The sequence below is a fragment of the Loxodonta africana genome, chromosome 18 (assembly GCF_030014295.1).
Source record: "Loxodonta africana isolate mLoxAfr1 chromosome 18, mLoxAfr1.hap2, whole genome shotgun sequence".
In the NCBI taxonomy this organism is placed as follows: domain Eukaryota; kingdom Metazoa; phylum Chordata; class Mammalia; order Proboscidea; family Elephantidae; genus Loxodonta; species Loxodonta africana.
In genome coordinates, this window is record NC_087359.1 from 26992571 (window position 1) to 27012734 (window position 20164).

Below are 20164 nucleotides of genomic sequence, written 5' to 3' on the forward strand. Positions count from 1 at the left end.
TTCATGATCGTTGGTATGCTTGAGTCCATTGTTGCAGCCACTGTGTATTTTGAATGCCTTCTAACCAAGAGGACTCGTCTTCCGGCACTCTAGCGAACAATACTCTCTTGTGATCCATGGGGTTTTCATTGCCTAATTTTCAGGAATAGATTTTCAGGCCTTTCTTCTTAGTCTGTCTTACTCTGGAAGCTCCACTGAAACCTGTCCATCATGACTGTACTAGTATGACAAACTGACAGACAAGTGGCGGATACATATACATATGTGTTATTGATTAAACCTTACATTCAGTCTTGTCTTCTACAAAATAATACGCCCCTTTGAGAGTAGACCTTATCTTACACGTTTTTAAGAGGCACCAAAGAAAATCAAACTCATTGTTGTCAAGTCAATTCTGACTCACAGGGACCCTATAGGACAGTGTAGAACTGCCCCATAGGGTTTCCAAGGAGTGACTGATGGATTCGAACTGCTGACCTTTTGGTTAACAGCTGTACCCCTTAACCACTGCACCACCAGGGCTCCTTAAGAGCCTGTAAGTGCTTAATAAATATTTGTGGATTTATTGATTGCTGTGTGCCCAGCCTCTTCCTCTCTTCAGACCACTGTCCTTAAGTAATTCCACCTTCAGAACAAATGAATTACCCGGCTCACTATTCCAGAAAATGTAAAAAAGAATAGAGGTAGAAAATGTTTTTAAGGGACCACAGAAGACAGTCCTTTTCATCCCTGCCTTAAAGGCAGCACGTAGGACAAGTTGCCTGCATCTTGGTTTGGATCTGTACATCTTTATGGTACAGCCATCATTGTATAGCCATGAAAATGTTCTTGGTCAGAATATCAGTAGAAATAGGATAACAAAGGGATGGCTTTCCTCATCAATAACCTGGACTTTTTTTTTCCGAGCTGTAAGTGCTTTTCAGGCTCTCTGCAATCGGATATGCTGCTATTAGATAATAATCACTAAGCCACAAGCAACTTGCAGCCTGCCTAAAGTATTAACCAGTGACCAGCATCCTCTTCCTCCACCAAATGGCCACTTTGCAAATCCAGAGCGTTAGAATGAAAGTATTGTTGAAATAATTCTGCTTCCAGTGTTCCCTCTTGCTGAGCCTGTACTTCGTTGGCCTCAGTCAATTGCTCCCCCCTGAGACTTCTCAAGTGCAGAAAAACAAAGTTATAGAAGAGAACAGCAGCTTAGCTAGGATTCTTTGTCCCCTTAATCATATCTGAAGCATAAAACAAGATGACTGGTAGGTTTTTCTCAGAATCTCTACTAATCAGCTGCCTCCACCTTGCCTCCTCCGTAGCTCTGGCAGATGATAGCAGTAAGATAAAATCCTCACAGCTACTAAGCTTGGGTCTTGAATGACGGAAGCTACTGTGCTGGAGGAAGGGGCTGCAGAGTGCTGGGGCCTAGAACTGTGGCTTTCTGCAGAACCGTCCCAATGGTGCTCTCCCTGTAGGGGCTGTAACTAGGAAGATCACAAAATCTAGAAAAAAGGCAAGAGATTACGAAATCTAGAAATAGATACCGCTGTTGGAGGAAGAAGTCAAGGACGTCGTTAAATCACATCTGTGTTTATCAGTATTCCTCTCCCTAAGTTGCGGCCACGCATATTCGTTTCCCAGGGCTGCCATAACAAACTGGGGGCTTAAAACAACAGAAATTTATTTTTTACGGTTCTCAAGGCTGGAAGTCTGAAATCACGGTGTCAGTAGGACTGTGCTCCCCCTGAAGGCTCTCGCAGGGAATCCTTTCTTGCTTCTTCGCGTCTTCTACCGGTTGCCGGCCATCCTTGGCATTCCTTGGCTTGTAGGTGCATCACTCCAGTCTCTGCCTCTTGTCATGTGGCCTTTTTCTCTGTTTCTCCTGTGGGTCTCAGCGTCCAAATCCCCTTCTTGTTTTTCTTATAAAGACACCAGTTATTGGATTTAGAGCCTGTGATGGATTCAAGTGTGTCCCCCAAAAGCATCTGTCAACTTGGCTAGGTCATGGTTCCCAGTATTGTGTGATCATTTGTCATCTGATGTGATTTCCCTATGTGTTGTAAATCCTATCACTATGATGTAATGAGATGGAGTAGTGACAGTTATATTGATGGGCTCTACAAGATTAGATAGTATCTTAAGCCAATCTCTTTTGAGATATAAAAGAAGGAAGCAAGCAGAGAGTCGGGAGGACTTCATACCACCAAGAAAGCAGTGTCAGGAGCAGAACGAGTCCTTTGGACCCAGAGTTCCTGTGCAGAGAAACCCCTAGTCTAGGGAAAGATTGATGACAAGGACCTCCCTTCAGAGTGGACACAGAGAGAGAAAGCTTTCACCTGGAGCTGATGCCCTGAATTTGGACTTATAGCCTGCTAGACTGTAAGAGAATAAATTCTCTTTGTTAAAGCCATCCACTTGCAGAATTTCTGTTATAGCAGCAGTAGATGACTAAGACAGAGCCTGTCCTAAATCCAGGATGATTTCATCTTGAAATCCTTAACTTATCACATCTGCAAAAGCACTATTTCCACTTATGGTCACATTCTGAGATTCTGCATGGACATGCATTTTTTGGAGGATGGTATTCAACCCACCATACCACATAACTTAGCATCTACGTGTGTTAAATGTAAGGCATTTCCCCTTCTTCACTACCCTCCCCCATATACACATCCCTGAGAAAATCTTTTTTATTAATGGCGACTTCATTCAGATTCATCAAATAGATTTATCAAAATTTCCTTAGCCATTCCCCATAGTGAGATCTTTAAGCTGTTTTCTCTTTCTCTTGCTTTTGTTGTTGTTGTTGCCATTGCAATAATGTTGCAGTGAAAATCTTTGTGCATAAAGCTTTTCCTTCATTTAAGATTCTCAAAGTATAAATTTACTAGGTCAAAGTGTATGAAGATTTTTAACATACTTGATACTCATACATGATGCTTTACAAAAAAGCAGAAGTTGCTTCCTTTTTATTTTGGAATCCACGAGATGGTATTTATTTGAGAGATTTGCCTTCTCTCTGTGGCTCAGTTCACATTAAAAGAGTCTGTCTTATTGAGCATCCATTGCCTGGTGGTGGAGCAGAGTTCAGGGCAGTAAACCACATTGGCACTGAAATCCATTGCAGATGATTCATGGGTAGACAGTAGAAGAGGAAGACGATAAAGGGACTTCCCTCTCATGTCTCTGGTAATACCCAAGGGTGGGAAAGCTATAAGCAGAGATGTGGGGCAAGTACCACAATTAACTCCCAAATCCAAGCCACATCTCAGAAGGAGACTAAGAAGCTCACGAGATGGTGAACGTACACAGTATTCCATTGTCAGGTGTAATCGTAGTGAAGCTTTGGCTTAATGTATCAACAAGATGCATCTCATCCTGGAACTATCTCAGCAAATCTCTTACTCCACCTAAAAGAGCCACTGGCTGGACCAGGGCTCTGGCTGGAGTTGCTGTTGCTGCTCCCACTGGAGAAGCCCAAATGAATAGTTACTCTTGCTGAGTCTTTTCCTTTGAGCCCTGGCTAACCCTCTGTCTGTAACACTGTTGGCTTAATTCTGGATCATACTCTGGGGTAAGCGTGGAGTTTAGACTGTTGCACCCTGGCTTTGGACTCCGATTACACTGTGTCAGAACTACAGCCACTTCCCTTCTCTGGAGAGGTAGATTCCCGCTGCAAGCCCTCTCTCTACCCACCCAAGGAGGCTGGCTGAAGGGCAGAAAAGGAAGAAGATGCATGAGACTAACATAACCCAGAGGTCAATCTTAATATCACAGACTTTTTTTTTTTCCTTAATTGTGCTTTAAGTGAAAGTTTACAGTTCAAGTTAGTTTCTCATACAAAAATTGATACACACATTGTTACGGGACCCTAGTTGCTCTCCCTATAATGTGACAGCACACTCCTTCTTTCCATCCTGGATTTCCCATGTCCATTCACCCAGCTCCTGTCCCTTTCTGCCTTCTCATCTCACCTTCGGACAGGAGCTGCCAATTTAGTCTCGTGGATCTGCTTGAGCTAAGAAACACAGTCCTCACAAGTATCATTTTATGTCTTATAATCCAGTCTAGGAAACCCTGGTGGCGTAGTGGTTAAGACCTACAGCTGCTAACCCAAAGGTCGGCAGTTCGAATCCACCAGGTGCTCCTTGGAAACTCTATGGGGCAGTTCTGCTCTGTCCTGTAGGGTCACTATGAGTCAGAATCAACTCAACGACAAACAGGTTTGGTTTGTTTGTTTGTTTTCAGTCCAGTCTAATCTTTGTCTGAAGAGTTAGCTTCCGGAATGGTTTTAGTTTTGGGCCAACATGGAGTCCAGAGGCCATGTCTTTGGGGGTCCCACCAGTCTCAGTCAGACCATTAAGTCTATTCTTTTTATTAGAATTTGAGTTCTGCACCCCACTTTTCTCCTGCACCATCAGGGACTCTCTGTTGTCTTCCCTGTCGGGGCAGTCATTGGTGATAGCTGGGTAACATCTCGGTTTCTGGTCTCAGACTGATGGAGTCTCAGGTTTATGTGGCCCTTACTGTCTCTTGGGGTCTTATTTTCCTTGTGTCTTTGGTGTTCTTCATTCTCCTTTGTTCCAGGTGGGTTGGGACCAGTTGATGCATCTCGATGGCTGCTAGCTAGCTTTTAAGACCCCAGACACCACTCACCAAAGTGGTGTGCAGAACATTTTCTTAATAAAACTTTTTTCTGCCAATTGACATAGATGTCCCCTGAAACTGTGATCCTCAGACCCCTGCCCCTGCTACTCTGTCCTTCGAAATGTTTGGTTGTCTTCAGGAAACTTCTTAGCTTTTGGCTTAGTCCAGTTGTGCCGACTTCCCCTGTATTATGTTGTCCTTCCCTTCACCTAAGATAATTCTTGTCTACTGTCTAGTTAGTGAATACCCTTCTCCCTCTCTCCCCACCCTTGTAACCATCAAAAAATGTTTTTCTTCTGAATCACAGACTTTTCAACTGGAAGGAATTTTAGTGGACATCTGTGTCACTTGATCTTAATCTCACTGGGGCTACAGATCTCTTTGATAATCAGATGAAAGTGGTCAACTCTTTTATCCAGAAAAATGTACCTTCTCCAAATTTTGCATCCAATTCCAGGAAGTTTCACAGACTCCCTAAAACTCATCTGTCTAGACTAAGCTTTTAAATTTATTACAGATGACGACACAGAGGCCCAGAGAAGGAGCAGGGGCTTATACAAAGTGACACAAAAAAGATAACTGAATATAAACTCAGCTCTCCTGACTCTTAATATAGGACTCATCAGCCAATACTGTTTTCACTCTATGTTGGAGGTTGAATTGTGCCCCCCAAAAAGACACATCAAAGTCTAAACCACTGGTACCTGTGAATGTGACTTTATTTGGAAATGTGGTCTTTGCAAATGTAATCAAGTTAAGATGAAGTTATACTGGATTAGGGTAGGCCCTAAGTCCAGTTATAAGGAGAGGGAGATTGGAAGATACACAGGGACACAGACACAGGAAGAAGGCCACCTGAAGAAAAAGCAGAGACTGGAATGATGTGTCTACAAGCGAAAAAACAGCACAAATTGCCAGCAACCACCAGAAGCTAGAAAGAGCAAGGAAGGATTCTTCCCTAGAACCTTCAGAAGGAGCATAACTTTACCAGCATCTTAGTTTTAGACTTCTGGCCTCCAGAACTGTGAAATAGTAATTTTTTGTTGTTTTAAGCCACCAAGTTTGTGGCGATTTGTTATAACAGTTCTAGGAATCTGATGTTGTTAGCTGCTATCAAATCAGCTCCAATTCATGGCAACTTTATGTATAACAACATGAAACATTGCCCAGTCCTGCACTGTCTTCATGGTCATTGGTATGTTTGAGTCCATTGTCCATTAGGAAACCAATGTAAGCACATTGTAGGGAATTCTGTGAATTTAGGATGTTTACAACCAAGGAAATAGAACTCAGGCTTATGAAAGGAAACTAAGATCAATTAGTAAGCAATACTCCTACCATAGATTCCTTTTCGGAAAGTAGAAGCTAATGTCTTCCATTAATTCAACAGGTACTTATTGAGTACCTCCAAGTATCTCCTAAAATCTCTAGTCATTGGGAGACTAATTATTTGTTTGAAATTAAGGCTCTGTGGAATCTGAAGCCTGAGAAGGATGGTCCTCAAAATGGTTATTTTGTGCTTTGCTCAGGTAGTGGGAACCCCACCCTGAAACATTTACTACAAAGTTCAAGTAAGGCAGGCTTTCTGTGGTTGGTGATTTATGGTCTTTGATATGAGAGCTAAGTGTCATCTTAACAAATGAGACCAGAGTTTGGACTGAAGGCCACCTAAGTAGATTCTGCTGTAGGCTGTTTTTCTATAATGGATCAAAAGAGCTCCATACCTTTGGGAAGCTCCCAGTGACAACTACCCAGGACGTATATATTATAAGTGCCACAAGGAGAACCAGATTCAGATTTCATCTTTCTAGAAAGGAACAGAAAGCACTTTTGACTGATATTTATCTTCTTGGTTGACTGCTGAAACCAAAAGAAAAAAAAAACCTTCTTGCCATGGAGTCAGTTCCAACTCATAGTTGACCCTATAGGACACAGTAGAACTGCCCCATAGGGTTTCCAGGGAGCAGCTGGTGGATTCAAACTGCCAACCTTTTGGTCAGCAGCTGAGCTCTTAACCACTGTGCCACCAGGGCTCCTGAGTGCTAAGAGTAGGATTTTATAACCAGTTTTCTTCTGTGAAAAAAAGGCTGTCTTTATTGACTGGCTGTGTGACCTCTGGCAAGTCTTCTTGCTTCTTTGAGCCTCGGTTTTCTTGTCTGAAAACTGAGCATAGTAATACTATCCTCATAAGATTATTGTAAGGATTAAATACAATAACATATTATAAAGTACCTAACAGTGTCTGGCACCTAGATAATATTCATTGTAGTATTGCCTATTTGAAGAGATTTTTTTATCCACTTATTCATTTATTTTATGCTGAATATATATTCAGGTCTCTCTGTATTTGTTCACACTATTCCCTCCTTCTGGGACAGCCATTTTCCCACCTTTTTCTTTATCCACTCTCTCCCTCAACCTCTTTTTTCCTTGAGATTTCTAAGTCAAATGCCATCTCCTCCTGATCAACATTTACAGCTCCTCCCCTTATTTTGTTTTGTTTTGTTTCCTTAATGAGGCATGAGTCTTTCTTCTGTTGGTACACACTTAAATGAGACTCACACAAACAATCTGTGGCCCAGTACTTACTTCATTTCACAACTTATTTCTCCTCAAACTTGAACATGTTTCTCCTCCTTTCAAGTCTATACCTCCCTTTCTCTTGTAGAAGTATTTTATTCTGCCTGGTATTTTTGCTAATAGCTTCCAAGTCTGTCTCGCTCACTAGACGGTAAACTTAAGAGCAGGAACTGGGCCATCCTTATTTCGTAGCCCCCAAAGCCTAGGCCAGCGCTTTGCACACAATAGGAATATCATTCAGGGCCCAGTCGGGAGACAAAAACCGTACAATAATTTGAACAGGGAGTGTTTAGTATAAAGATTTATTGAACTGTGAGAGTTAAGTGACTATAAAGAAAACTCTAAAGGGTACCTAAGGCTGAGGGAGAGTACCCAAGGAAGGACAAACTTGGAAGGGGCCCCTGCCCGTGCCTGGGGTTCAGAATTCTTTGGGGAAGGTATGGTTGTAGCCCACTAGATGGTGGGGAAGTTTTGTAGGTTACCTGGGCCAGAGCTGGTCTAGTCACTGGGCACCAGAAAACAACCCTCTGGGTGCAGGCAAACTGAGGCTGGTGGGTAGGTGTGCAGAGGGAGTTGGTGACGTGGTTATTAGGTCTAGGCCAGGGCTACAAGATCACCACGGAACTACACTCTCTGGGCATTCTGCTGGGGCAGAGAGTCACTGACTGTCGCTACTGACAGACCCTGCAGCAAGAGCAAGAAAAAGCAAAACCACATGAGAACCAGAAGAGAAGCCCCCTTCTCCCGGCAGAGTTCTTCTAGCATCCTGTACGGACAAGGCTTAAGATCATACTTATGCAAAGGAGAAATGCTTACAGCATCCAGTCCATTATTGAAGAGCAGAAACTGGAGGGTGAACTCGGAGCTGAGAGGCAGTAATTTGGTAATTGGTACGATGGGTGATTAAAAAGTATTTCAACTGTTATGAAAACATTCTGCATCCCACTTTGAAATGTGGCGTCTGGGGTCTTAAATGCTAACAAGCGGCCATCTAAGATGCATCAATTGGTCTCAACCCACCTGGAGCAAAGGAGAATGAAGAACACCAAGGTCACACGACAACTAAGAACCCAAGAGACAGAAAGGGCCACATGAACCGGAGACCTACATCATCCTGAGACCAGAAGAACTAGTTGGTGCCCGGCCACAATCAATGACTGCCCTGACAGGGAGCACAACAGAGAACCCCTGAGGGAGCAGGAGAACAGTGGGATGCAGACCCCAAATTCTCATAAAAAGACCATACTTAATGGTCTGACTGAGACTAGAGGAATCCCGGCGGTCATGGTCCCCAAACCTTCTGTTGGCCCAGGACAGGAACCATTCCCGAAGACAACTCATCAGACATGAAAGGGACTGGACAGTGGGTAGGAAAGAGATGCTGATGAAGAGTGAGCTAATTATATCAGGTGGACACTTGAGACTGTGCTGGCATCTCCTGTCTGGAGGGGGGATGGGAGGATAGAGAGAGTTGGAAGCTGGCAAAATTGTCACGAAAGGAGAGACTGGAAAGGCTGACTCATTAGGGGGAGAGCAAGTGGTAGTATGGAGTAAAGTGTATATAAACTTATATGTGACAGACTGACTTGATTTGTAAACATTCACTTGAAGCTCAATAAAAGTTAATAAAAAAAGTATTTCAACTGAATTAGGAAAAGTCCACACAATCTATCAATAACCCCCTTAAAAAAAACCCAAACCCATTGCCATCAAGTCAATTCCAACTCATGGCGACCCTGTAAGACAGAGTAGAACTGCCCCATCAGGTTTCCAAGGCTGTAATCTTCACCAAAGCAGACTGCCACACCTTTCACCCCAAGAGCAGATGATGGGTTTGAACCAACGACCTTACAGTTAGCAGCTGAGCACTTAACTGCTGTGTCACTAAGGCTCATTATAACCCGCTTCAAAAACCAAAACCCATTGCTGTTGAGTCACTCTGAGTGGAATACCCACCTTTACTCCTGCTTATTTCCCTTTCCTTTTTTTTTTTTTTTTAACACTTTTTTTAAATTGTGGTAATTATACAGGTAACAAAACATTTGGCTTTTCAACAATCTATTTCCCTTTCTTTGAATCCCATAAGTTTTACCATCCGTAAATGTCACACCTCTCGAACTCCTTTGGTTTTTTTACTCTGTAGAATCTTATTTCCCTCTGGGATGCTCTGTTTTGTTTCCTTAATGAGGCATGCGTCTTTCCTCTCTTGGTACACACTTAAAAGAGACTTGAGCAAACAATCTAAGGCCCAGTATTTCCTCTCACAGTTTATTTCTCCACTCAAACTTGAATGTGTTTCTCCTCCTTCTCTGTATTTCATTTCCAAGCAATCCACCTCTCCCTCCCAAACACCTTAGGAGTGTCCCAAAGCATTTGACTTCAAGTGGCAGTGGAAGAAATTAGAGGTGATCCAAGAATCCATATTTCTCTGTCTTTATGGCAAATGCATGGCCACTGCAGGTCAGACTGAGGAGTAAATCTCCTGGGACAAATCCGAAGAGGCCCGTTTCCAAACATTTCAGAAGAAAACAGGAGATAGAAAAAACACAGACTTGGAGGATAATTACCAGCACAAGTATCATTCAGAAAGCCTCTGGAAAGTCCTAATAGTTTCAACTTAAGAACCTAACCAAGGAAAGTGGCATGTAAAGAGCCCGCGGAAGGTCTCCTGTGGGGGAGCCTGTTGTGAATAAGCCTCCGATTGGAGATGACACAGTGTTCTTCCGCATCAGCCACCCTATTCATTCTCTTATAGAGAGTCAAAATTAATTCATGTTAACTGATGGTTCCTCCCATAAGGAGCCCTTGGTGGTGCAGTGGTTAAAGCGCTTGGCTGTTAGCCGAAAGGTTGGTAGTTTGAACCCACCAGACAGTCTCCAGGAGAAAGACGTGCAGTCTGCTTCTGTAAAGATTACAGCCTTGTCCTATAGGGTCGCTGTGAGTCAGAATTGACTCGAGGGCAATTGGTTTGGTTTCGGTTTGATGATTCCCCTGCAGGAACAAGCTAAATAGTGAGGCATGGATACAGTTAAAACCTCCTCCAAAGGACAGAATGGTTTTCCAGACTTAATCTGCTTCAAAAAGACAGGGAAGATTATCCCCATGGACCAGAAAAAATGGCAATGAGAAAACTAGAGGAACTTAATCTTTCCACCAAAATTTATATTTTAACACATTTTTTGCAAGCGACAAACATTCTGAGCCACTGGAATGTAGAATAGACTGGCAAAAACCATAACAGCGTCTTTCCAAACTAGATCTTATTACCCTACGTGTATCAAAGAAATCTAGCCCTTAAGTGGCTAAGCATAGTACACATCCCTGGGTAGTGGCATTGTGAACAATTTTTATTTTCTTTTTGTTTATCTGTATTTTCTGCAATGACAGTGTATTATTTGGGATATTAAAGGTATGTAAAGTTTGCTTAATAAAAAAAAAAGTGTGTTTCTTACTGCTTTTTGTCTTTTCTCTTTCCAGCCTCTTCCCTTCCTCTGTTCAGATTAACTGCCAAAAATCATCAGATTTCATTTTGGGAAGAGATTTATTTCCTCACTCTCGAATTTCTAAAAACAGCCCACTTTTTCTTACCCCTTACCAAGCTGCGATTGATGCTACACCTGCCTCTGATGTGACAAAACCTAAGTGATGAAGAAAAGCCTGTTATAAATCTTGGACATTCTGAGGCAGGCAGAAAGCACTAGCCAGAGGCACCGAGCCATGTGAGGATGCTCTGTGGGATGCTATTCTGCCTCAGGCACGGCTAAGCCAACCTGCGGGCGCCTTGGAGGATGTCACCTGCTATCACTAACCTTTGATCTGTTGCTCTGCTCTTTCAGATTTTTGACAATGAAGCCAAAGACCTAGAGAGAGAAGTTTGCTTTATTGATATTGCCTGCGATGAAATTCCGGAACGCTACTATAAGGAGTCTGAGGTGAGCAATAGATAGGGTGATATTTAGCATTACTTCTGCCTGGAGGAGCCCTGGTGGCACAGTGGTTAAGAGCTCTGCTGCTGATCAAAAGGTCAGCAGTTCTAATCCACCAGCCACTCCTTGGAAATCCTGTGGGGCAGTTCTACTCTGCCCTATAGGGTCACTATGAGTTGGAATCAACCTGAGAACAACGGGTTTTTTCTGCCTGGAATGCTATCTTCCGGCACTTTTCATTCTGCAGGTCTCAGTGTTTTTGTCACTTCTTCCAGAATATCCTTCCTGATCCCGGACTATTAAATTCTCTTTCCCTCTCACAGTCTCTCCCTGTGCATTTCCATCTAGCACTTCTGACTTTTAGCTACATACGGTCGGCGCTCCATATCCGCGGCTTCTGCGTCCGTGGATTCAACCAACCACAGATCGAAAATATTAAAATAAATAAATAAATAAACTTCCAGAAAGCAAAACTTGATGTGTGCGGCACACAGCCGAGCACTACACTGAGTCCACACGAGTGGAAGTGCTGTATAGGCATCCCCTTGAGGGCTGTAGCCTCCTGCCATGTCACAGATCCTTGGCCTCTCCCCAGCTCTTGGTGTTTGAGCATAGCTCGCCTCACGTCTGGTTGGCCAGCTACTTGTGTTGTGTGCACCCTTTGTTTCTGTGAAAAAAATGGCTCTTAAAAAGCAATTAAGTGGTCAAACCAATCCCTCAAAGGCTAAGAAGGAGCATAAAGTGCTGTCTCTTGACAGAAAATGAAAATCTTAGATCTTTTGAAAAGTGGCATGTCGCTTGCCAAAGTGGGCCACGAGGTCAGTAAGAAAGAATTGAGCTTTCACACGAGAAAGCAGGAAGAAGCTGAAATTGGTGAATGTATTAGTGCTGCCCCTACAATGGCAAAATTGGTCTCTTTGGTTCATGATAAAGTGCTTGCAAAGACTGAGAAAGCATTAGGTGTGTCACTAGAGGACATGTCACAGAAGCATAGCCCTCTTGATGGCAAAATTATACATGAAAAAGCACTTAGCCTCTATGAGCACTACTTTGAGGGGGTTGAGGAGAGCAAGAGGAAGGAGTTTTAGGCTAGTAAGGATGTGCATAGGTTATATGCAAATACTATGCCATTTTGTATAATAAAAATTTTTATTATTATTTTTATGCCATAAGGGTCTTGAGCGTCCTTGGCTTTTGGTATCCACGGGAGGTCCTGGAACCAATCCCCCTCAGATACCAAGGGACGACTGTATTTATCTATGTGATTATTTCTTTACTGTTTGCCTCCCCTGCTAGACTGGAACACCCTCAGTGTCTCTTTTGCTCACTGATATGTCTCCATCTTAACTTGTACATGACATGTAGGAGGTACTCAGGAAATATTGATTGAATGACTGGCTATTCACCTCTCATTTCCTTGGACACTTTAGGACCCAGGGAAAGATTGATGAATCTGTCTGTGACTGGTTCTGTGAAGCATGAAGAAAAAGTTCCTTGGATGTCCGAGTAAATTAAAAGACACTTTTTTTCTAGTAGTGGCTCTTGGGAATGCAAAAGCACAGGGAAATGAGTCAGGCACTCCTTCTTGGTTTCTTCATTAATATTCCGTATTTGTCCCAAGACTTTCCTCCGAATCAGGAGGGAATTCCCTGAGTCCCAGGCAGGACCACACCTAAGCACTTTGAGAGGAAGAGCTGAAATTAGTCCAGAGTTTTCTGGCAACACTGCCTTCCTGGAAGGCCCTCCCACTCGAGTGCCTAGAGCTCCCAAAGAAGGCAGGACGTCAGGTAGCAGAGCAGCCCCTGTGGCCCAGGAAGCCACAGAAGTGATGGGGAAACAGCGTCACTCAATGGTCTGCACGTCATGGAAACTCCCTAAATATTGGTGGACTTGATATGAAACCCCAGAAATATCCTCTTAGAATGAGAGCAGAGGAAGGCCAAGGGAGCCATGTCCGTCCCTCTCATCAGCAGTTTCACAGTTACACAGAGAGCACTTAACGTCGTTTTTCTTAAAATTCACGGGTGTGGTTGGCTGCAGAGTGTAGTGTAGGTTGGTGACATTCCAAGCTCATCCTTCGAGTCCGTGTGGGTGACCCTGAGCATGGTTCACATCAGACTCTCCCTGGTTCTCTGAGAGACGGCCGCTGCAGCGCACACACCTCCAGTTAAGCAGCCAAGCGTTCACTGAGATCAAGTCAGACTTTAACATCCCAACAGACTCCAAAATATGGAGGCAAAAAAATCCAAACCACATTGGGAGCCCAGTTGATTTGTGTAACAGCAGAATTCATTTTTAATGGGTTCATGTATTACGCCTTAAATCAGCCTTAATGGATCTGAGAGAAGAGTTTCAAGGTCCATGTGTTACAGCTCAAGGACGAGTCTGGGGCCCTGATTCCAAACATACTGTGATTGGCTGCATGTTGCTAAACAACAAAAATAGCCCCACATCTGTTGTCGTTTGCCAGCCTGGAACAAAATTTACAAGCGGGTCACCCAAGTTCCATCAGCAGCCACTCATAAAAGATTTAATGGGATCTAGACGGTGACTTGCACCAACAGTGATACAAAAAGGTAAAACTGAGGCAAATGACAGGTCCTGGGAGGGGAGAAACCAGAGAGAAAGATGTTCTCTTAAATGTATTCTCAGCCCAGAAGGAAAAAGGGGAAGGCCACATTAAAGGCACTTTCTATTTTGAGAGAAAGCTTTTGTGCCATGAAGCGCCATCAGAGTTTCAGTCTTCATTCAGAGCACAACCTTGAACATTTTCAACCTGCTAGACCTCAGAGACACAAAGTAAACACTGTCTCTGCCCTCACAGGGCGTGTAGTTGGGGAGACAGACTTGTGCAGAGATCTGACAAAATAGGAAGCCAGAAATGGCTGCGGCTCTTTATCCAGAACTCTGGATTCGGCTCTCACCCTCAGAGCTACCTCTGCCTGCCGTAGAGTCTTAGCGCGACTTAAGTGGATGTGGAGGAAAGGGACTCCATGAAGCTCAGGCCTTCACAGTCTTTGTCAAGCACTACTCCCAGAGGACCTGCTGGCTTGCATCACAGGGAGAATTCTTCCTCCCTAACCCTGGCAGTTAAAAGGTCCCTGGGTGGTGCAAATGATTTGTGATGGGCTGCGAACCTAAACATTGGTGGTTCAAACCAACCCAGCAGCTCTGTGGAAGAAAGGCCTGGCAATCTGCTTCTGTAAAAGATTACAGCCAAGAAAATGCTCTAAAGCAGTTCTATTCTATAACAAATGGGATCTCCATGAGTTGAATTGACTCAACAGCAGCGGGTTTGGTTCTTTTAGTTTTTAACCCTAGCAGGTAAACCACAAAGGGCTGCAAGCATAATTAGGAGTCTGCAGTAAACTCTTAGGAAAGGTGCACTCCGTGGAGCTCTCTTATGACCCCAGCCCCACCACCATTGATTCCACAAATCCAGACCACAGTCTGCACCCATCAGAAGGGAGAAGGGAGAGGTTTCTAGGCTGTTTTGGCTTTTGTGTTTACCGTGAATATCATAAAAACCCCCGCTGCCGTCGAGTCGATTCCGACTCATAATATCATAGCCAAACCAAAAAAAACCAAACCCAGTGCCATCGAGTTGATTCCAATTCATAGCGACCCTATAGGACAGAGTAGAACTGCCCCACAGAGTTTCCAAGGAGTGCCTGGCGGATTTGAACTGCCGACCCTTTGGTTAGCAGCTGTAGCACTTAACGACTTACGCCACCACCATTTCCATATCATAGCCAGGGACTGAGAATTCCAGAAACAGCCAATTTAGAAGGCAAGCCGTACACTGTACACTGTAAATAATTAACATCCTCCTCCTAATCACCAATGTTTCCTTCTAAAATGAAATCTGACCTTGTCGTTCTCTGCTTATAACCCCTCATTGACTGGGAGGAAGCTCAACCCCTTAGCACGATCCCCTGCCTTCTCCACTCCCCAGCCTTCCCCACCTCTGCACCGCTTAGTGGGTGAATGCCCATTCATTCCCCCTTCAGAGTGCAGCTCAGACATGACTTCTTCTTTGTGGGCTTTCCTGGGCACCCTGCTTCCCCATCCGCTGTCTGGAGGCCAACCATGAGCTCCACAAAGACAAGAGCTCCATCTTTATTGCCATGCCTCAGCAGCTAGTGCTGTGCCAGCCCATAGCAGATGCTCACTGAACAGTCATTGAGTGAATGAATGAGTGAAAGTGAGTAGCTTTGTTGTTTTCTTCCAGCAGTGAGTGCTATCAGAGAAAATGAATTTGTTGCCATTAAGCTAACAGTTGTGAATCAGAGTTCTTTTTGTCTGTTTGTTTAAAGCTCTGAGGCATACAGCTTTATGAGCAATGTCTTCCAATTCATCTTTGTAAGGTGGCTTTGTCAGCATCATAAATAGGAACACTCTGTGGAGAACATGAAAGTGCTGGTGGGCTGCGTCTGCTCCGAGATGTTTGATGTTTATGAATTGAGACCAGGGCTATCTGGGTCACCCCTCTCCACCCAGCTCCTGTCACATGTACTGCCATCCAGGCTGAAGAGGGGATTGAAGGCACTGTCTTGTCTTTTTCCCTATCTCCTTAGAAACCTCAGAGCCACACAGTCAAAAATGTCACTGTCATTAAGATGACCAGAGTTAGGAATTTTCCACTGGGTGCCCTTTGCCTGGCGGTCCTCATGCCACCACTACCCAGGGATTCAGAAGGACACTTTGGGGGCTCAGGATCAGCTGAGAGCCCAGTGCAGCTCTCTCCTTATCTTCATTTTGCAGTGCTGCTGTTTCCTACCCAAATCAAGGGCCTGAGCTTCAGCTTCCAAGAGCCTCTTAGCCTCAACTTTTGTTCTCATCTCCATAGGAGGACTCCACAGGGCAGTACAGTATTGCAAAAAAAAAAAAAAAATCAGTGTGATGGCTCCAGCAGAGAGAGTGCCTCCATTTGTTTCAGTACAGACCCATCAAGGTTCTGACCACAAACAATAAAACAAACAAACCCATTTCCATCAAGTCAATTCCGACTCACAGTGACCCTATAGGACAGAGTAGAACTGCCCCATAGCGTTTCCAAGAAGCAGCTGGTGGGTTCGAACTGCCGACCTTTGGTTAGCAGCCAAAGTGCTTAACTACTGCGCCACCAGGGCTCCATCCTGACCACCTCCCTCCCCAAAAAAACCCATTGCCATCAAGTCAATTCCGACTCATAGCAACCCTAATGAGTGTCAAAAAGCTCTTTGCACCAAGTCACACAGACACCATTTGTTTGTACCACCAAAGCAGCAAAGAGGAGGAGAAGACAAAATCTGAGCAGATTGTACCTGTTATGTGGTTATGTGAGCTCTTTACTTCTGCCAAGATATCCATCTCCACTCTTTGATGCTCTGCCAAGATTTCAAGGTGAAGAATCCAGCCCAGGAATGAGGAACGCCATACGATATGTCATAGCATGTCTGCAGAGGACACAGGCAGTAAGTCCATACCAGCAAAGCTGAATTCATGGTTTTGGAGTGCTAGAGAGAATCTCAACCAGCCTATCATACTAGTCCAGCCTGGAGGCTCTCAGAAAGTCAAGCCCAGAGTAATCTAACTCAGAGGCCTTTGGTTTTGTCCAGTAGTAAAGTTCCAGACACTTCCTCCCTGATTCACAGCAGTTGTTTATGAGGTTTGGCTTCCGTTACAAGATGGAGTGACCAGAAAATGGCATCTTTGTTGGCCTCCTAGGTGCTCTGTCCATCACCCACGGCTCTCTCTCGGAGACACAAATGTGTGGGGCGTGTGCAGCTTCTAAGTTCCCAGACGTGCCTTGAGTAGAAAGAGGGAAAAAGAAAACAGAAATGTAATTTTCTGTTGGAGGAAGTTTGGAAGTAGTGGATGATTTTTGTATGTGTGCTTCGTCTTTTTGTTTAATTTTCATCGATTTATTTAAACAAAAAGCAAAGAAGTCTCTAGATCAGTTCTCAACTGGGGCAGTTTTATCCCTCTCCCCCTGCCAGGAATGTTTGGATGTCTGGAGACATTTTTGGTTGTCCCAACTTGGAGGAGGCTATGGCATCTAATGGGTAGAGGCCAGGGATGCTGCTAAACATCCAGGGCATAGGACAGCCCCCACCGCAAGAATTATCCACCCAATATGCCAGTGGTCGCTGGGTTTTTTTTATGCCAGTGGTGCCGAGGTTGAGAAACCCTGCTCTAGACCAATCCAGGGAAAGAAATCCAGTAAAACCTATTAGTAGTAAGACTCATTAATTCATTTCTTTCGTTAACATTTATCAGCTGCCTACTGTGTGCCAGGCTCTGTGCTAGGCACTGAGGCTACACAGACAAGATCATGTCCGCTCTCAAAGGGGTAACTCTCTACTCCCTTTTGAACTTGACCTTCTGGTTTCAGATAAAGGAAATTCCTCTCCCCCTTCATTTTGGGGCAAGTAAAGGAAGTCCCCATTTCACCAGTGGCTAACAGAGCACAGTCATTTTAGTGGGGAAATTCCCAATGTTTTGAACTTGGGTAGCAATGAATTAAAAAGAATAACATGAGACTATCGTAGAAACACTGTCCATCCCCCATCAGGTGGTAAAATTGAATGTATGAAAGTGGTAGGGGGGATCTTTAGACAGAATTTGGCCTAGGACCCTCTTCTTGAGTTGGGTGATTAAGGCGGCTCTTGATCAGCCGCAAGGACCCTGAACTGTGGAGTCTTCTTAGACCAAGAAATTCTTTGCAGCCGGTTCACTGGTCAGGCCAACCTAAATATCTGCCGAATTCTCTCTTAGAGGGAAGAGTATAGAACAAAGAGAGACATCTAACTTTTCCAATAACTGTCAAAGGGTGAGAGATTAAATGCTGTTTGCTAAGTACAACGGGCCCCCAGAAAGGGAACAGAGAGACAAAATGAGTAAATATTGCTGTACTTAGCTGTACCCTTCAGTTCAAAGTGCTTCATCCAAACCACTCAGCTCTTTCAAATTAAAAATATTTTCATTTTGGTCCACATCTTGGCAGCTGAGGGTGGTAAAGATTTTCAATTATCTCCAAGCAGCGAGATTTAGCACAGCTGCCTCATGCTGTTGTGGAGTTCAGTTTGTTGTTGTATTGCTGTTATAATTGCTTTCCCCCTTTTCTGTCATTCCGACTATTTCTTCCTGAGGGTAACACAGCTGTTTGGTGATGGATCCCAAATGACTGAGGCCTGAGTGCCTCTTGGATAGTGAGAGGACTTGATCACACCATCGGCATGAGGAGAAGCCAGTGCTGCCAGAATGCTCCTCAGTAACCACCTCTATGGGTCAATGGCGGCTCTGTGGTAGAATTCTCGTTTTTCATGTGGAAGACCCAAGTTTGATTCCTAGCCGGTGCGCCTCATGCGCAGCTTCCAGTCATTCATCAGTGGAGGCTTTCATGTTGCTATGATGCTGTACAGGTTTCAGTGAAGCTTCAGACTAGAAAGAAAGGCCTGACAACGACTTCTGAAAATCAGCCAGTGAAAACCCTGTGAATCACAAAGGTGCAGTCCACAACCCATCACAGGGACCGAGCAGCATTTTGTTCCGTTGTACATGAGGTCGCCATGAGTCAAGGGCCAACTCGAAGGCAGCTAACAACAACAATTGCCTCTACAACTCGGGGGCAAATCGGGGAAGGGTCCCAGCGGCTGCTGCCTCTTAAAGCCCTGAGCTCTCCCCCTTCATGTGGTCAGGATATGCCTAGTGCTGTCACTAAGAGAGAAGGAAGCCTCGGTGGTGACTGCCTCTGGAAGGGGGCCGGAGCAGTAGATCATAGGGAAGTCCATGGGGAGCAGGAGACATGTATTCAGGGCAGGTTCTCTCACCTGCTTCCTCAGGAGCCCCAACAACAAGGCAAATGCCATTTCCCAAGGGGCGGCCTCTCCTGCAGGATAAGATAAGCTGTGTTAGTACAAATGCCCTCCTGGGTGTGTAGGGAGTGCCTGGGGGAGCTCCTGGGAACTCGGGGATTTCTTTCTTCCTCTTCCCCCACCCTGTACAAGTTGGACAATATCCCGTGCATCTACCCACATTCACAGCATTGGAAAAATGACTTTTTTGTTGTTGTTGTTGTGCTTTAAGTGAAAGTTTGCAAATCAAGTCAGCCTCTCATACAAAAACCTATGTACACCTTGCTACATACTCCCAATTGCTCTCCCCCCAGTGAGACAGCCCGCTCCCTCCCTCCACTCTCTCTTTTCATGTCCATTTTACCAGCTTCTAACCCCCTCTACCCTCTCATCTCCCCTCCAGGGAGGAGATGCCAACATAGTCTCAAGTGTCCACCTGATCCAAGAAGCTCACTCCTCACTAGCATCCTCTCCAACCCATTGTCCAGTCCAATCCCTGTCTGAAGAGTTGGCTTTGGGAATGGTTCCTGTCCTGGGCCAACAGAAGATCTGCGGCCATGACCACTGGGGTCCTTCTAGTCTCAGTCAGACCATTAAGTCTGGTCTTTTTATGAGAATTTGGAGTCTGCATCCCACTGCTCTCATGCTCCCTCAGGGGTTCTCTGTTGTGTCCCCTGTCAGGACAATCATCTGGTGTAGCTGGGCACCATCTAGCTCTTCTGGTCTCAGGCTGATGTAGTCTCTGGTTTATGTGGCCTTTTCTGTCTCTTGGGCTCGTAACTACCTTGTGTCCTTGGTGTTCTTCATTCTCCTTTGATCCAGGTGGGTTGAGACCAATTGATAGATCTTAGATGGCCACTTGCTAGCGTTTAAGACCCCAGATGCCACTCTCCAAAGTGGGATGCAGAATGTTATCTTAATAGATTTTATTATGCCAATTGACTTAGATGTCCCCGGAAACCATGGTCCCCAAACCCCCACCCCTGCTACACTGGCCTTCAAAGCATTCAATTTATTCAGGAAACTGCTTTTATTTTAGTCCAGTTGTGCTGACCTTGCATGTATTGTGTGTTGTCTGGAAAGACGACTCTTAGGCCCAAAGGGAAGCGTAGGAGATGTTTGAGTGGCTTCCTCTATTTGAGAGTGGGGGTCCAGTCAGCCTGGCCAGGAAGGCATTATCCC

At 44.6% G+C, this 20164-nt stretch overlaps 1 protein-coding gene across 1 annotated transcript in view; it reads left to right on the plus strand.

Annotated features, from left to right (window-relative positions):
* PITPNC1 (phosphatidylinositol transfer protein cytoplasmic 1) overlaps positions 1–20164 on the plus strand; it is a 183573-nt gene that overhangs the window by 120231 nt on the left and 43178 nt on the right. The window contains exon 7 of the mRNA XM_023556978.2: positions 11055–11150. Coding sequence (XP_023412746.2) covers positions 11055–11150 — 96 coding nt within the window. The remainder of the gene's footprint in view (positions 1–11054; positions 11151–20164) is intronic.